Here is an 18,561-nt window from a genome sequence, read left to right as displayed (position 1 = left end):
TCTGGAACATTCTCTGTAGGAGAGATATGCGGCTCACCCTGTAGTCGTATGTGGAGTCTGGGTTCTCATCGCAGGCAATGACTTCCGGCGCCATCCAGTAGGGGGTGCCGATGAACGTGTTCCTCCTCCCAATGGTCCTGTCCAGCTGGGCGCTCACTCCGAAATCCACTGTGGGGAGGGCAAACACGGCCTCCTTAAAAACCTCCCCGTGTCCAGTACGAGACACGTGAGCCTTGTGAACTAAAGTGCAGGAGGCCAGAGAGTGGGGCTGCTCAGCCCTGTTCCTGGAGATCTGCCGTCCTGTAGGTTTTCACTCCAACCCTAATTTGGCACATCTGATTCTACTAATTAGCAGCTCAATGAGATCTCTCGCTTGTTGAATTAGGGCTGGAGTGAAAATCAACAGGGCTGTAGATCTCCAGCAGATGCACTTGGGAGTGTAAGACTGAATGCAAACAAGCTGTGTATCTGAACAAAATGGCACATCACCACTCTTAGAAATGTGTTTGTGTGTGTGTGTGTGTTTGTGTGTGTGTGTGTGTGTGTGCGTGTGTGTGCGTGTGTGTGTGTGTGTGTAACATTAGCATGATATGCAGCGTTGGCCTCTCCCTGCACACACACTCACCCAGCTTCACCTCGGCGTTCTCGGTCAGCAGCACGTTCTGTCCCTTGATGTCTCGGTGAATGACGTGGTGAGAGTGCAGGTGTGACAGACCCTGAGCACAGACACGGAGCATTAGGGAGAGGGAACGTGCTTGCACACACACACACACGCACACACGCACACACACACACGCACACACACGCACACACGCATACACGCACACACACATACACATGCACACACAAACACACACATGCACACACACACACAAACACGCGCACACACACACACACGCACGCACACACACATATATGCACACACACACACACACATGCACGCGTGGAGAGCTGTTGGGATGGATTGCGGATGTGAGTGGGAGGTTGTATTGTCCGGTCGGGACTACAAACCGGACCTGTACAAATAATCTGAAAACCCCAACATGAACACACACACACACACACATATACAAACAAACATACACGCACGCACATACACACACAGATGCACACAACACACAAAAACACACACAGATGTATACAACACACACACACACACACACACACAGACACACACGCACACACACTCACACAAATTTGCACACACACACGCACACACACAATGCTGTGCCTTGGTGCATGCCTTTGGTTTGGAAGCACTACAAGGCCCTACCTGCTGACACAGCTATAGGATGTGTACAAACCGTAAAAGCTACACAAACAAACCAAGGAGAGGGAGTTTATTTTTTGTTCTGAGAAAGACCTCAGGCTAAAACCCAGTTTAGTACACAAACGATGAAGAAACCGTAAAGCCGGAACGGGCATAGCTCCAGGACACCGCCACCGCGCTAACACCAGAGAGAAATCAAAACACTGGCGGTCGGGCAGCGAGGGGGAAACGGCTGGCTGGCAGTGAGGGACAGAGAAGGGCAAGCCTGGCCAGCCTGTAGCCCAGTGGCTAAGGTACACGACTAGAACCTGGTAGGTCGGTGATTTAAACCCACAGCTCTCGAGCATGGCACTTAACCCTGCATTAGTCTACTGAACTGTAAGTCGCTTTGGATAAAAGCGTCAGCTAAAATAACAAATGAAACAGAAGGCCCCAGAGACAGACGGGCGGGTGGGAGAGGGGCGGAACGGGACACTCACTCTGAGGACCTCCCGGCAGATGTAGGCGATCCAGTCCTCCTTCAGGCAGTTCCCTTTGGTCTTCTTCACCAGGTCGGTGACCGAGCCGGCGCCGCAGTACTCCATCACCAGCTGCGGCACCGGCACACACAGGGCAGAGGGAAGCGGCTCAGACAGACACCGGAGCCGCGGCTTTCGGCCAGCCTGACACGTCTAACTCTGGAGGCACAGACTGCTTTAGCCCTTTAAGGCGTGAGGTCACAAATACGCCATGAGAATGTGACTGAACTGAACATTCTAACGGTGATGCAACCATCGCCGCTGGCGATTAAAAGCAGTGGAGTTCTAGAACACTGACTTCCTGGCACCAAGAACCACCCTTTTCAAAGCATTACGCTTGTTTTGTTTTTGTTTTTTTTACAACACACGCGCACAGCTGCTTCAAATAAGCAGCTTGAAAATTGAGCTGGTCAAACCGGTCATGAAGCTGGTCTAGCTGGGTATGAGCTGGTCAAACAGCATGGTCAAGCTGGTCATGGAGCTGTTTCAAAACATACAGTATTTTGAGCTGGTCAAACCATGTCAAGCTGGGAGCTGACCAGGAAATGAATAGGAAATGGACAAATGCTTTGGCCCCTGCATTAAAACACTTGTAATACTCTGCCTGTCAACAGAATTACTGAAAAGGCAAACACAGACTGACACAGGATTCCCACTCACCCAGAGCTGGTCATCGTGACCGGCTGGAGTCTTCTTCACGAAGGCTCCGTAGTATGTGGCGATGTTCCTGTGATGGGAATGCGTCTTCAGCATGTTAATCTCCAGCTTAATTTCATCCTCTTCCTCCTTAAAAAACAAAAATGAAAACATGAGATAACATGAAATTAAGACCAGGATGTTATCATAAACAGCTAAGCATACAGAGTAAAAAAATCTGTGCAAATATTATGGTTAAAGTTGATGGTTTTGTTTGTGATGAAAGTGCTTGGATAATTAAAATAAAATCATTATGACAATATGAGATCAGAGAACAAAAGAGACTACTTATAATTTCACTTCTATGTCAACATGGATCTGGTTGTTCTCGCTAGCGGACTCTTTTTAACAATCAGGCATCGCCATTTTGCGGTTTTATTACATTGCTGTTTTTTGTATGATATAAATATGAACGCAAAAATAATTTAAGATAACAAATACTGTATGTCATTAGAATGTTCTTAACTGGACATTTTCAGACTGATGATCACTACTGCTGATTGAAAGCAATCAAGTTCTAGAACAGTACCCTGCTGAAAAAAAAGGTTTTGAAGCAATTGGTAGCTGGTTGACCAGCTCAGACCAGCTCAGACCAGCTCCATACTCAACATGGTTTGACCAGCTCAAGTTATGTTTTGAAACAGCTGATAGTTGGTCATTTCAACTGGCCAAGCTGGATTTTACACCAGAGTAGTTTAGAAAACATCACACAGAAAGATACTCTTTAAAGGGTTAGACTGGGTTGTGTGCATTAATGGCGAGCGGCTTGGTTATCAGGCTCACCCAAGCCAGGCTTCTGCCAGGGCACATGGACACTATCGCAGTGATGCACGGTAATCTCTGGTGCAGAAAGGTCCAGTCACTCTCGTGTGGCTTTCTCAGAGCCGAGGATAGCAGCGCCTTTATGAAAGCTGGTGTTTGCTCTCCGTGGCGCACGGAGGATATGGCACTTGATTTGTTTCTTCCTCAATGGCTTCGCTTTGATTCATGTTTGCGGAAAGTAAAGGAGGTAAACAGTGTTTGGGCTGGGAATTAAGGGTCTGAGCAAGGAGTACCCCAGGAGATACTGTTACGAAAGTTTCGCACACATGTTCTGTCACGCTCTCGGCCTCTCCAGCTGTACAGCCTCGCAGTCCTGAGCTGAGCATGACCACAGTCCCCGCTTAACGGCGGCGCAATTTCATTAAAATGCTTAAACACTTAAAGTAAAAGTAATGAATCTCTACCACTCCTAATATAAGCTCGGAGCAATTTTTATGTCCTACATTTTAATGGCCGTTTAATAGGAGTTCTCATCGTAAAATAAAACACTGCTGCCCATATTGTATTCGTGTTAAGATATGCCTCTTTATCTAATCGTATTAGATTGTAATTCAGGTTTTCATGAATGGAGAGGGCGATTTCTTTCCATTTAATGCTTGCACGGTCAAGCTCCTGATTATTAGGAGCTTGATACAGTATTATCGTGGGACACTCATTCCGGTTTTATACTCTATTCGGTTGACCAGTCAGTTTATAACAGTTTTTATCTCTCAGCTTTGACTGTATAATGATTAAGTCATCATATTATATATTACACAGTATATATGCCTCATATTTTGTGAAGGCGTGTTAGCTTGTACAGAAGAGGCTCTAGAGGAGACTAGTTCAGAAACATATATTGATGTTTAGAAGGAAATGTCTGTCTTTCTATTCATCTATTCATTTCAAGTCAACGGAGAGTTACGGAGGATCAGTTTAATGCGTAGCGCTTTTTATCTTCAGCCTGTGACTCTAAAAGCATCTAAAAACAGGCAGTAAAATAAATGGGAACAATGGCTCCGATTCAGCTCCTCGCGACCTCCCCGTGACCCCTGACCCAGCCAAGAGACAGTGGCCAAAATGTGAAGCCCGCGGTGAACAGGCTGTCCCGCTGTGAAGACCTCTACTTTCTGTCCCGGGGGGGGGGAAAGAAAACACGAGAAACACCCCCCCCCCCCCCCCCCTTAAATCAGAGAGGGGAGAAAACCACAACATTCCTGGATGCCAGGGTCCTGCTGTTCAGAAACAGGAGAGGCTCTCTGGAGGAGTGTGTGTGTGTGTGTGTGTGTGTGTGGGTGGTGTTGACCTGGACCTGTCTGGGTTTGGGGGGGGGGGGGGGGATGTTTGGGGGGGGGTGGGAATGTGACTGAAGGGATCTATCAGGGCAGAGGAAACGGCTGCCTGGAGCGGCGGCGACTCACTCCGACAGGAAAGCTAGCGCTATTATCGCACGGGGCAGAGAGACAACGGCGGACGGACAGGAGGAGGGGAGGAGACGTCCGTGAGCCGAGCTGAGCTGAGAAGAGAGAGATCTTTGTCAGAGCCAAGGCGGCAGTGGTGGTCTTATCTGCACTGCAGCCTTTTAAACCCCCTTCAACCGGGCAGCCGTCAGCCATTAGGAGACTTTCACAGGAATCTAATATCGCCCCGCGCCCCAGCAGATATACAGTTTAATAATTTGGAGTTGAAACGGAGCCACGGCATCATCGAATAATTAATGTTTTTATGTTCGGTTTCAAAATGCATTGTATTGATTCTCGGCGTCGTCTTCCCCCCACAATTCTCAGAAATAACTTTGTTTCCGCAGGTACTGTATATGAGAAAGGGGGCTAAGCCTCCCCTGCAGATAGTTATGAAGTTTATCTCGGCGCAACATGCCAAATCCCAGGTTGAAATGCGCCTCCAAGCAGAATCAAACGTAATTAAGTTTTTTTTGACAGTGTTCTCTGTTCGGTGGCAATAACACTGTTCTTTGTTCTTGTAGGAGACCCAATAAGACTATATTCATCTCATTTCTAGGCCAGGAGGCTGCACCCAGGGGTGGGGCGTAGTGGGGGTGGGGGGGCGCAGGAAGGGTGATTGAACTTTCACTGAGCAAACACCAAACCTCCTACGAGTTCCTCCACCTCCGATCGGCAAGGGAGAGATGGCAATAACAGAGACGGCCCAAGAACGTCTGCGTTTCCCCACCACACCTCCGCCGGAGCAACTGTCTCTTTTTTCGTTTGTTTGTTTTCGTGTTTGCGTGGTGGGGGGAGGGGGTGGGCCGACAGCACGCCGGGCCCGGTCTTCATCTCCGTGATATTCGGGCTGCGCTCTCGACCGAACGTTCCCCCTGCGGCCGGACAAAACCGGCGAGGAACCGGCGAAAAGAACAGCCTCACCTCTGTGACGTCCATGACCTTGATGGCAGCCAGCTGTCCTGTCTTGACATGTCTCCCCTGCAGAGGGACAAGGACATTTCAGCCAACGGCCTGCGGTGACATCACACACCACAAAGTGCCACATGCAACACTTTGTGGCCCTCATTTTATACACTGTACCCAACCTCTGAAAGCCTAATTATTTCAACAGTCACACCATTTATGTGATGTGATTCAACACAACTTTCTTCTGGAACCACTGATTTATAAAGTAAAACAGTACACTGTTGTAAAACGGTACAATACAGAATAATACATTTGTGCTTTACTGTTTACAATCAAAACCAGCCATTTATTTTCATACATTCCACCTCCTTGCCCCTGTAACAGCAGCTTCCATGTGTTTATTTCAGCTTATAAAAATTAAAAGATATTTAAACATATGGAGATCAAAAGGAATCTAACATTGTGACGGCTTACTACTTATGACAGTAACCATAAACAACAGGAACTTCCTTCATATGGGGCCAGAATGGAGGCGATATTGCCTCTGACATATCCCGTAAGCCACAACAGATTGAAACAATGGCAATAATTTACGAACACGTTGCATTTTCTTCCAATAGCCATTTGACGGGGAAGGGGGACCTGCGCTTTCGGTGAGACTCGACGCAGAAGTGCAGGTGTAGAGCTCTGAATAAAGGGGAACTCGTTTCTAAACTTCTCCTAAACGGCCCATTTTCATTTCAGCAGGTAGTGAAAACGAACACGCGCACGTGGGAAGACGGACGAGGCCGAGAGCAGCGAAGTGCTTCGCTAAAATTGAAAATGCTGTACGTGTCAAAAACCGCGGAGAAGAAAGAGGGGGGGAAAACACAGGCGCTTTTAAAGCGATTACGCGAGGAATGTGTCGAGGAGAAATGGAACACGGAGGCAGACCTGATGGAGCAGGGCACGTCTCACCGCAATATTTTTCATTTGAGAAATTGCCTCGCCCGGTCCATGCAGATCTGTGGCGACGTGTGTCACGTCATGCGCAGTAACAGGCAGATTCAATCACTTCCAGACGCCGCGCAATTTATACCTCATCTCCTGCGGAAATCCGCCGCCTCCGCGCGGGTCGTGTTCCGCCTCCGACCACCTCCGATAATCGCGAAACGGCAAACCCGCCACCGGGGAGACTTAAACTCTCATTTCTCCTCTCGCCGAAGAAATGTGTCTTACAACGTCTACGTTTCACCGGGGAGTCGAGTTTACCATGGGAGGAATATTCCTACAGGGATAGGAATAGTCCCACCTGTTCGCCATCTCTCTTCGACTCCCATTTTTATTACCCGCCTTGCAAACTGCGACTTGCAAACTGTAAACTGTGCGAAACTGTGTCCAGTTTCTATACACACACTCTCACTGGTTTCAGTTCTAGGCCCTAACTGTTGGTGAATTCCACTGTGGTACTGCAATTGATTCCATTTACTCGGCGAGCCACCCAAGCGGTCCTTTCAGTAATATCATGTTGATAGAGAACAACAAGGCTTAAGCATTTATATGTACTGGTGAGTTTAGCAGTGACAGTTATGGTTTTTCTGCGTTACTTAAACAAAAAAGACAGATTACAAAAGTGAACGCGCTGCACGGTGGAAGCTAAAGCGGTATGATAAGAAAACCAATTCGCCTCCTTGAGAAAACAGAAGGTTACGACGCCGATACGAAGAAAAGCAAAAAAAATTTCAACATGACGTACGTTTCCTAAAATGTTAGTCAATATCCTATTTCCAAATCAAGCGTATAAATGTAATTACTCAGGCTTAGCGGTCTCGCAATCGATAGGCAGCGCTTAGTTTCCTCACGCAAGCCCACAGTGCCCTTGTCCGCCACACTGCCAGGAGGCAGCCGCCATCCATGGTAGGTCACTGCGCGCTGGTCTGTGGCAGATTGATGTTGCCTGCCATAGTTTACCATTATTTTGTAAATGAATTCGAAATTTTGACAGGAGCCATATATTTACGTTACTTAGCCAGTGAAGTGAGGGTAATGACTGGACCATTATTCTCCTCATGACAAATAATACTGAACAAAAAGGGACAGCAAAAATGCTGTTTACCCCCTATTTCTTACACATTTTCTTTGGTTTTTGTGAAGACTCATATTAACGGCCAAATAACAACAACAACAGAAAATGATGCTTGCGGGCACTATCTTGGAACTTGTGTCCTCCTTCAAGGAGGAATGTTCTAGGTTTCCGCAGGTTACACATACACCCGATATATATACTACCTACGGCTGACACATCGTAGACTGAGGTGACCTCAAACTGCACACCTGTAACACATTTCTCCCAAGTGGAAAACGCACTGCTGGAGGGAGACTTCCCAGTCTAAATTAAAATCATGCAGAAGGTCAGACACGGCGAATGACTTCCCTTTTTTTATTTACAGCGAATGCAAACCCATCCCTGCCCACTACATCTGTGTTCACACATGCATTTCTGTTCTTCTTCTTTGGCTGCTGTACTCATTAGTCACTGAAGTTTGGGAGCAGCAGTGCTCAACAGAACTCACGAACATTGCATAAACTACTTCACCAAAAGCCCATTCTGAGAAACATCGTTGCCCAATCTTCAATCAGCACATCTTCAATGATCTAAAATGCACTTTCACTCATTGGCGAAGAACTAGCAGAATGCTCTGTACTGTTCTGTTCCCAAGCCTGCCCCTAGCCCCCCCCCCCCGCCTCTCATTTTTGGAATAGCCAATTGCCCTATGCCCTCTGGCATCCTCGCCCAATCAGGGACCTCTGTAGCAGAGAGAGCGTGCTCTCCCTCAACACCCTGCTGTGCTCAGCCACGGTAAACGCCCTGCCAGTTAATGACAGACTCTGCCTTAACGATGCCGAGGACATAAGGCTTGGAGTCCGCTCAGTACACATGAATTCACAGACTGAGCTGAGCCAATCAGGGGATGGCACAGATCACAGGTCAAGATGAGCCAATCAGGAGGTGGCACAGATCACAGGCTGAGCTGAGCCAATCAGGAGATGGCACTGACTTCAGACTTGTTAGCAGGAGGGAGAGAAGCCAGAATCATGGAAGAGTGAAACTGCTTCATGGTGGGGGAGGGGGGTGAGGGGCATGGAGACATGGAACCCCTCAGAATGTTCATGTAAAAGATCATAATGTATCCCTTATGCTTATAGTTTTCAAGAACATCTCATTATGAACTTAAATTAAATTTCAGGGCTCTGTAAAAAGTCAATAGGAACCTCAAGTGTGCAGTCACATGAACCAACAAAACTGTATGCCAACAAAGCAATGATATAACTTTCTCCATTCATAACCTATGTATCGATTACACAATAAATCATATTTATATATATATTTATATAACATAAACTGTTTGTTAACTTTTCTCCTAGAACAACTATGTTGTGAGAGCTGTTATACATATTTATTGAAACAATAGATTTACAAAATGTAATATGAATCGTGCTTTAAAATGAGCTGTTTTTGAAAAACCGATAATGGAAACAAAGAAAAAAGCTGCCCTATCTCTCAGTGGAGGAGTCTGGTGGAGCCGCTGCTTTTTTCCTGAAACCATTAAGAGCTGCCAGCGTGGGTCAGCAGGCCAGTGACCCCATCTGCTCCTTTCCTGCCGGTGCAGATCCGTCAGTGTCTGCCGGGGGTCGGAGGTCAAGGGCCGAGAGCCAATGACGAGGCAGCCGCTGTCCGGGGTGTGTGGGGGGGCAGGGGGGTGGGAGCGGGTGTGGTAGGGGGTAGGAGATGAAAGATCGGTCCATTCATGTCCTATCTCCACTGTACATCTGCTCCTCCAGCGAGAGCCGGCTTCAATGGCCCGTGTTTCACACTGCAGCGTTCGCTCCGGTGTTAATGCTGTCCACTGCTCACTCCCATTCCGGGACATCACACTGCACACACTGGGCCTTGCTCAAGCGACAACCACTGTGCAGATCTTACTGTGGCTACACTGGGGCTTGAACCACCCAACCCTCCAGGTCCAAGTCAAGTTCCAGTCAAGCACTAAGCACACTCGGCTGCAGGCTGCTCCTAAATGAAATACCGTGTAATTGAATGCCGTACGATGCAGGGTTTCGTAGCCCTGCCGCGGCCCTCTGTTTACAATCAAATAACTCACCTCCTCCATCCACAACCCCGCTCACCTCCATTTTTATATTTCAAATCCTATTTTCCATTTCTATCTTTATATGTCCGTTTTTCCACAGCTATCGCCAGTGAGCGAAAGCCATTCAATCGAAGGTCGGCTCAGGTTCCTGAATGAGCCGCGTCGCTTTGTCGTTTCTCGTTTCTCGTCAGCGTGCTTTCGCTTGGTCACCCTGACCACTGAAACACGATCCCACCCACAGCCACACAACCCCTCAGCATACAGAAAGGAGCACCACGCCCAGAAACACATTTTACAAACACAGATAAAGGAGCACAAATCTGACAACGGGGCACAAAGTCAGAGGTTGCCAGTGCATCGTAGTTATGCCTTGCATTAGAGCATGGTTATTTTATTAAAAAGTAAAAAAATCCTGCATAATGTGCCTATGAGACTTGGGTGAAAGATGTAATTGGTTTGGATCTGAATAATTTTCTGCTTGTCTGGTGTATTGGAACCTATGAAATACTCTCAGAAAGTGCAAACACAGCCTTCTGGTCTTCTTTGTTGGCACAACTGCACAAGGCAAGCTCAATCGAGCGTAGGAAAGTAATTGAATCCAAAACAATGATGTGTTTCGCCCGTCTTTAAGCAAGTGTGAGGCGCATCTGGCTAGATTAAGACTAAGCTGAGGGGAGAGCTGTAAGGCGGCACAGAGAGAAAATGTAGTAACTATGTCTGCCATGACCAAGAGGACGCAGTTGCACACCCATTCGTTCAAGCCCAGCGCTGTTTTCCAGAGTGATCTCGGCATTTCCTGTTGTTGCCCGGCCATGAGGGTTGTAACAGGGAGACAGCACGATTCCAACTCTTGTGTATGTACAGTACAGACCTGGCTCCTCCACTCCATGCAGAGTAAGCATATTTCTGTAGTGTGCATGCTGGCTTCAATTAGGGGGAGAAGACATTGGCTCCTTAAACGGTTGGGGGGAGGGTGGGGGGGGTGGGTTGGGCGTGTTTGCAAAGAAAAAAAAGGAGAATGACACGTGTGGACAGAATGCTAGTACTATAGCCAGATCAAAATGCCTTTACCTCAAGTCTTCAACATGTAAGCCTGTGCGATTAAAATGAAGCATTTCGGACAGTTCTCCCAAAAATATTTGAACTTCCTTCAAATAGATATTGGAATAGAAACTCAGATCCTGACATTTAGAGGGACTCGGGTGAATTGGCTGTGCTTCAAGTTGCTTTTGAACTTGTTATCACAGGCAGTCTATGCCAAAATAAAGAAGCCTGCGGCACATTTAATTAGATCTAATGAAAGAGACGAAGGACAATATTGGCACTATGGTACAGCACAATTAGCCAGATCTGATTTTATGCAGATGGACTGTCCAATGTAATGAGTGGAAGGCCTATCTCATGTATTTCAATAGCAGACGTGTTGATTAAGGCTACCTGAAATAATGCCACATACAAAGGACTACAAATAAATAATAACATAGCTGTATATTCTCAAGACTGCAGACAGCGATATGGCTTAATTGTTAAACAGAGCTCTGATAACTCTTCCAGTAAGGATATGTACATTGCAGGACCTATCTGTACTAGATCTACAGGTATATAGACCTTTTCACACTGCAGTGTAGTTAGCCCTGGGTTATCATTGGGCCAGGCTCAGGACAACCCAGAGCTAGCTTATCCTGTGGTCACACAAGCATTTGTTAACCTTGGGCTAAGCATTCACAATGGCTATTTTGGCACCATACTAGGGGATATTTTTGGGGCTAACCCTGAAAGGTCAGTGCTCACCTTACTCTTGAGAAGGGTCAGCTAGCCCAGAGCTAAGGCTACTGCTAGCCCACTTTAGAATGTGCAAGTGTGAACACTGGCTTAGTCCTGGGATTAAAATCTCTGGGGTAAGGACAGACCTTATTGGATCTACTTTTACAGGGACCTGCTCAACAGTCCTGCCACCTGAGCAGATATTTAAGCAGCTGCATTTAACAGGTAACTGGGGAAGCCGAGGCCTAGTGGGCTTGACTGGGACCTGGAAGGTTGGTGCCCCAGTGTAGCCACAGAAAGACATGTGTAGCTTTTGGGCCCTTGAGCAAGGCCCTTAGCCCCACAATGCTCCAGGAATTGGCCCCTGCTTAGTCTAATCAACTGTAAGTCACTTCGTTTAAAAAGCATCAGCTAAATAATTGTGATTTTTTTAAACTGTACATTTATAGCTCATGCTCTCATCCTGAAGAAATTGGGGAATGTGCCTGGTCTAATGAACATTAAACCTAACACTGAAAAAATTATTTTCCCCTTCTCAGCCAGTGTGGAAGACTTGGCAGCAGTGCACAGTGTAGATATGGGCTGGGAACCAAGAGGCTATAAGTTTAACCCACTTTATTGCAATCGCTGTGAGCAGGGCACATAACCCAGTTCTCAGAAAGCTCATGATGATTAAATGGCTTTGTGACTAAGGACAGAGGAAAAATAAGGACATTCATCAATATTTTACATTATATATATATAAGTGCTACATCATCTCGGTATGCATGTATGTATCTTTTTCTTCCCAGCCATTTTGGGAAAAAGCTTAACAAATTATCTGCTCTCACCAAAGCCACCCTCATTCTAGTTGGCGGTAATTCATAGCCAGTGACACACTTTCACAACACAAAGCTGGGCTTTTATGCAGACGCTGTCAGAATAGAACTCATTTCCTAATAGAAGAACAGAAGCAAATCTGAGGAAGTCCGAGAATCGGGGGATGATTCATGGAATTTGGAAGCGTTTGATGTTTGACAGTAAGTAGGGCCCACACGAGAGACAGGGTCCTTATGCCATCTATCCAACCGTGATCCGCGAATAATGGGACAAAATCCTGGATTTCACGTGCAGTTTGTTGACCCCAGCGCAGTTCAAACGGCTCTTTGTTTCAACGCGGACAAACTGTCGCACGTGCACACTCTCCAGTGGAAATACGAGTTAAAAGAACAGGGAGGGAGGGAGAGCGAAAGAGAGATGAAAAGAAAGCCCGGTTTCCTTCTATTGTCTGCACAAGGCAAAGCTCAGAACAACACATTGCACAAAAGCAAAGGCCAAACCACTCCGGGCCCATTTTAGAATATGTCTAATATTTAGTAACTTTTGTCAATTTCAACACTGCGTACATTTTTTTAGTCATCTGCATGATACTGCAAAAATGTTACCATGGCAGAGGAGGAATTCTGGGAAGATTCAATTCCAGTTTGAGAACAGCATTACATGTTTCAGGAGATGTATTACATTATTATGCCAAACTTCAGATGTAACCGTGTGGGAAAATGCCATGACTTTCAAATATCAGTGTGCCTCTTTTCATGAAATGTACTGTGTACATGGTGTACTCTTGTTCGTGTTAAGAAAAGAAGAAGATACTTTATTGAACCCTGTTGGGTAATTTGTCCCCTGCATTTGACCCTGGTGACTTAGGAGCGGTGGGCAGGGACCGTGCGGCACCAGGGCCTTGCTCAAGGGCCCAACAGCTGAGCAGATCAGCTACACCGGGGCTAGAACCACCAACCTTCCAGGTCATTATCATGTACTGTACCTTATCCCCACCGTGCTACAGGCTACCAAAAAAAAAAGAAACAACAAAAAATGCATAACGGAGGTGGGGGTGAGGTGGGGGTAAAACTTCACGGATGATCAAAGAGACGGAGAGAGAGGGAGAGAGGAAGAGAGAGAGGGAGAGATAAAAAGAGGGAGAGGGAGTGAGAGGGAGAGGGAGAGAGGGGCCAACCGCCCCCCAGTGAGCGTGAACCTCAGGCCCCAACACGGCCCCAGCAGTGCTCTCCTGGGCCACTCCGTTTCAAACACCCCCAATCTGTCCATAAATCTCAATCCAGTTTAAACAACGTGACAAACCCGCAAGAATCCCCCTGCAACCACCCAAAAAAAAGCCTGATGCGTGCGGAGTCTCTCTCCAAGGAAAACTATGCGTGGGCTGGTGTTGTAACTGCTGCAGTGTTGCTCGAGCAGCAGGGGTTCATAGCCTGCTCCAAGAGTCAGAGAGGTAAGCATTGAGGACAGCTTTACGATTTTACGGTCAGACTCCCACTTCCTCTCAGGACTAATAAATGGGAATGGATAAAATCCAATCTCTCAAATTGGTGAGTTCTTATACCTGCAGGGCTCCATCAAGGCACCATTGTTTTTGTTTATGGAGACTCTCGGGTGATAGAGGTCTATTCCCTTCCATTCTTCCTATTTTCCCCTTTGTCACTTGCAACACAATGCAATTCGGAGAGAGGGGCTTGGTGATGCATTGTGGGAATTTGAGGAAATCCCCCTCTGACAGAAATATCCTTGGCAGAGTGCGCCCCACCACCTCCTCCCTGGGGGGTCCAGAGGTTATCGTACCCCACCACAGTTCCTACACCACAGGCAACGGGTCTGCGGTCGCCTTCCTCCCCAAAATGTTTTTTAGACCAAAAAAAACTATTTCCACATTTCAACACCAGGGCCTCTTGCAAGCCACTGTGAAGATAAGGGGGGGGGGGGGGGTTTGCGTGACATCACTATGCCTTTGGCAGAGCCCCCCCTACATAGCCAGGACAGGAAACGTGTGTTGAGAAAGCAGCTTCCTCCACCGGGGCCACGTGTTAGCCTCTTCCACGGCTTCTGACAATGGTGTTTTCACAACACCCAGCCCCGACGCGTATCGCAGACGCGACCGCTGAACCCCCGCCATCTTCCGGCCCAGGCAAGCGGCTCTCCCCTGGTTTGCGCTGACATGCCCGTTTTGTGCTCCACGGATGATATCGCAACGTAAAGTGGACAGGGAAGTGTGGATTTCGAAAGACGAGAAGTCCATTCATGTCATCAGACTGGTAAAGAGCATATGCACGGTGACTCATGCCAGCAGGCTCGCTCGCTGCCCGTTTGTCACCAATCCAACAATGAAACCCGCGACAACGCGATCAGCTGTCCAGTTGCTCCCTCAGAATGTCAAAAACGGTCCTTTTCGCTGCCCAGCCCCGTTCCTGGAGATCCACTGGCCTGTAGGTTTTCCTTTCAATCCTAATTTGGCACAGCAGATTGTAGTAATTAAGCAGCTCAGTGGGATCACTCGCTGTCGAATGAGGTGCGCTTTGTTAGGATTGGAGTGAAAAGCTACAGGACAGTAGATGTCTAGGAACAGGGTAGCCCTGCTTCGTAGCATGGACGCAGCATAACGACTTAGGTAGAGTTCAAGGGGAACCTATTCTGTTTCCTGTACTGCATAAACCTAGGAAATGTATTCGGGTTGGACGCTTACCAAACTTACAAGCGTCTGCTGGGTAGCTCATCCTGTTAAGATCGTCAGTTGTCGTCCCCCTGACGTTTTCCTTCTTCAACGAGGCATGAAGTGTACTATAGTGGCACGGTGACTACAAGGCTGGACTGATAGACTGCAGTGAAGTAGCACGCCTAGTAGCATTTACTCCTGAGGAGAATGGGCAGCTGTCTACCCTCTCCCAGGTATCATCTTTGAAGTACTATGCTACAGAGGTAAGATGAGCCAACAAATTCAGTAGGACATTCAAATGTGAAAATAGGAAAATGGGAGGGGAAAAAAAAGGTAAAAATGGTAAAAATATCTCCCCTGTAAAGGTCAATCAATTGCTCTGTGCTGGGCAAAGAACCCAGGAAAAGCATTCGGCAAACATGAAATTTGGATTTGGATGAAATGGATTTTCAAATGCATCAAGCTTTAATTAGATTTGTATGTCAAGGTTACAATCAGGCTGCAAACCTCTGAGGCTAAAATCTATACAGCATATCATAGTTCTTGAGATATAGCATGCAGAGCATCTGAACACTGCATACTCGTGAAATCTACATTTATACTTTTGTCACGATGCTGAGAAGCCCTGTCTGACACCCTTCTCCTGGTACAAAACATCGAAAAGGCTGACCGCCGTAATGGATTATATGAATGAGTCTGTTCTCAACATAGCCCATTAAAGAGGAGCGAGTAACCATGAAATCCCGTGAACCACAGAACCTCAGGACATTTTGGACTTCCAGCGTGTCTCTGGTATCATGGGACCCGACCACAGCTCACATGACTGCCCTTCCAGCTGCGCCCCCGAACATCAGCGCAGGCATCCTCCGTTCCTTTACAGATGTGTCCGAGGGGGCGTCAGGGATGGCGGCTGCAAAGGGGCCCTCCAGAGGAACGTGTTTATAATGAGTCCAGCGCTAACAATCCAGCCATTTTCCCCTCCTCAGACGAGCCTGCTACAGCACAGTACACCCCGCCAATGAGCACTCTCTGCTTCAGACGAGCCTGCAGCTGCACAGTACACCCCGCTGTGGTGCACTCTCTGCTACAGACAGGCCTGCCACAGCACAGTATACCCCTCTGATGAGCACTCTCTGCCTCAGACAGGCCTGCTACAGCACAGTATACCCCTCTGATGAGGACTCTCTGCTTCAGACAGGCCTGCTACAGCACAGTCCACTCCACCGCTGTGCACTCTCTGCCTCAGACAGGCCTGCTACAGCACAGTATACCCCTCTGATGAGCACTCTCTGCCTCAGACAGGCCTGCTAGAGCACAGTACACCCCTCTGATGAGGACTCTCTGCTTCAGACAGGCCTGCTACAGCACAGTCCACTCCACCGCTGTGCACTCTCTGCCTCAGACAGGCCTGCTACAGCACAGTCCACCCCACCGCTGTGCACTCTCTGCTACAGACAGGCCTGCTACAGCACAGTATACCCCTCTGATGAGCACTCTCTGCCTCAGACAGGCCTGCTACAGCACAGTATACCCCTCTGATGAGCACTCTCTGCTTCAGACAGGCCTGCTAGAGCACAGTACACCCCTCTGATGAGGACTCTCTGCTTCAGACAGGCCTGCTACAGCACAGTCCACCCCACCACTGTGCACTCTCTGCCTCAGACAGGCCTGCTACAACACAGTACACCCCTCTGATGAGCACTCTCTGCCTCAGACAGGCCTGCTACAGCACAGTATACCCCTCTGATGAGCACTCTCTGCTACAGACAGGCCTGCTACAGCACAGTATACCCCTCTGATGAGCACTCTCTGCCTCAGACAGGCCTGCTACAACACAGTATACCCCTCTGATGAGGACTCTCTGCTTCAGACAGGCCTGCTACAGCACAGTCCACTCCACCGCTGTGCACTCTCTGCCTCAGACAGGCCTGCTACAGCACAGTCCACCCCACCGCTGTGCACTCTCTGCTACAGACAGGCCTGCTACAGCACAGTATACCCCTCTGATGAGCACTCTCTGCCTCAGACAGGCCTGCTACAGCACAGTACACCCCGCCAATGAGCACTCTCTGCTTCAGACGAGCCTGCAGCTGCACAGTACACCCCGCTGTGGTGCACTCTCTGCTACAAACAGGCCTGCTACAGCACAGTACACCCCTCTGATGAGGACTCTCTGCTTCAGACAAGCCTGCTACAGCACAGTCCACCCCACCGCTGTGCACTCTCTGCTTCAGACAGGCCTGCTAGAGCACAGTACACCCCTCTGATGAGGACTCTCTGCTTCAGACAGGCCTGCTACAGCACAGTCCACCCCACCACTGTGCACTCTCTGCCTCAGACAGGCCTGCTACAACACAGTACACCCCTCTGATGAGCATTCTCTGCCTCAGACAGGCCTGCTACAGCACAGTCCACTCCACCGCTGTGCACTCTCTGCCTCAGACAGGCCTGCTACAGCACAGTACACCCCTCTGATGAGCACTAAGTCCATTCTCTGCCTCAGATAGACCCACAGTGTGGAGACGCTTCGCGTTGACGAGCTGCGGAAAGGCCTCAGGGTCGGCGTCTCTCTCGTCTCGCAGAAAGGACGGCGCCTCGGGATCAGACAGAAAGATCCTCTCTCAGCCGCGTGACACTCCGGCGACGGCCGATATGAAACTGTTCTTCAACAAAAAGAAAGAGTCTGAGAGATGACCTCTCCGGGGTCTCTCGCATCTTAACAATGAGGCTAAAACAATATCCGGAACAAAACCGGACGGGGGCGCCCAGAAATAGCCCCGCGAGTGAATTAGACTGAGAGACAATGGCCTGGGCGGAGGTGCCAAGTAGGATTTTCACGAGAAGGTCTGGCTCACTGCGAGCAGATTTGCATGAAAGTGACTGCCTCGAGTCACCCCGACATCAAGGGCAAATTCACATTTCCACGGCGTGCTCGTCGCAAAACCAAAGAGACCCTGCCGACTTCCGCCGTCTCCACAGCAGCACTGATACTTGACGAGAATAAATATAAATCCCACGGTGAACCGCATCTACAGGTGTGACAGCTTGAACCAACTGCAACGCGGAAACACGACCTGCTACGGCTTCCTGTTATTCAAATCAGCAGTCATCGTAAAGCTGGCAGCTTGCCTCAGCCCTCTCATGGTTATAAGCACAGGCCCCAGCACCCAGTTCCTTTCACTTAGTCAGTGTCACTGTTGGCTTTGAGTCACCTGTGGGGCTATACCGCCCTTGGGCTGGTTCTGAGCCGGGACATTTTCAACACTACTATAGATCAAGTGCCATGTGTTTCTGCAATACGAGATGCAATTAGAAATTGGTGGCTTTAATTTTTTTAAATTATTATTTTTTTTTTTACAAATTGGGGGCTTTTAAAGAATATGGGGGGATTTGCCTGGGTGTGATGAGATATATACAGTCCAGTCTGTCTTTGGACTTGTCCTTTTGTTGACACCAGTAGCATAGTGTGGGAGCCACATTGAGGACACACAGATCATTCCTAAGACCTGAGATGCAATTAATGAAATAA

The 18,561-nt window shown here is 48.2% G+C and overlaps 1 protein-coding gene across 6 annotated transcripts in view; it reads right to left on the bottom strand.

Annotated features, from left to right (window-relative positions):
• Window positions 1-18,561, bottom strand: part of si:zfos-2326c3.2 (mitogen-activated protein kinase kinase kinase kinase 4) — a 65,518-nt gene that overhangs the window by 41,307 nt on the left and 5,650 nt on the right. For all 6 annotated transcript variants that reach the window (XM_061236493.1, XM_061236489.1, XM_061236492.1 and 3 more), the window contains exons 3-7: window positions 5,670-5,726; window positions 2,449-2,574; window positions 1,750-1,860; window positions 626-716; window positions 38-168 (exon numbers count right to left, since the gene is read on the bottom strand). In XM_061236493.1, the coding sequence (XP_061092477.1) occupies window positions 38-168; window positions 626-716; window positions 1,750-1,860; window positions 2,449-2,574; window positions 5,670-5,726 (516 nt within the window). The remainder of the gene's footprint in view (window positions 1-37; window positions 169-625; window positions 717-1,749; window positions 1,861-2,448; window positions 2,575-5,669; window positions 5,727-18,561) is intronic.

This window comes from Conger conger, chromosome 3 (genome assembly GCF_963514075.1).
Source record: "Conger conger chromosome 3, fConCon1.1, whole genome shotgun sequence".
Classification (NCBI taxonomy): Eukaryota; Metazoa; Chordata; class Actinopteri; order Anguilliformes; family Congridae; genus Conger; species Conger conger.
Note: the sequence above shows the minus strand (reverse complement) of the source record. Positions and strands in the feature narration are given on the sequence as shown.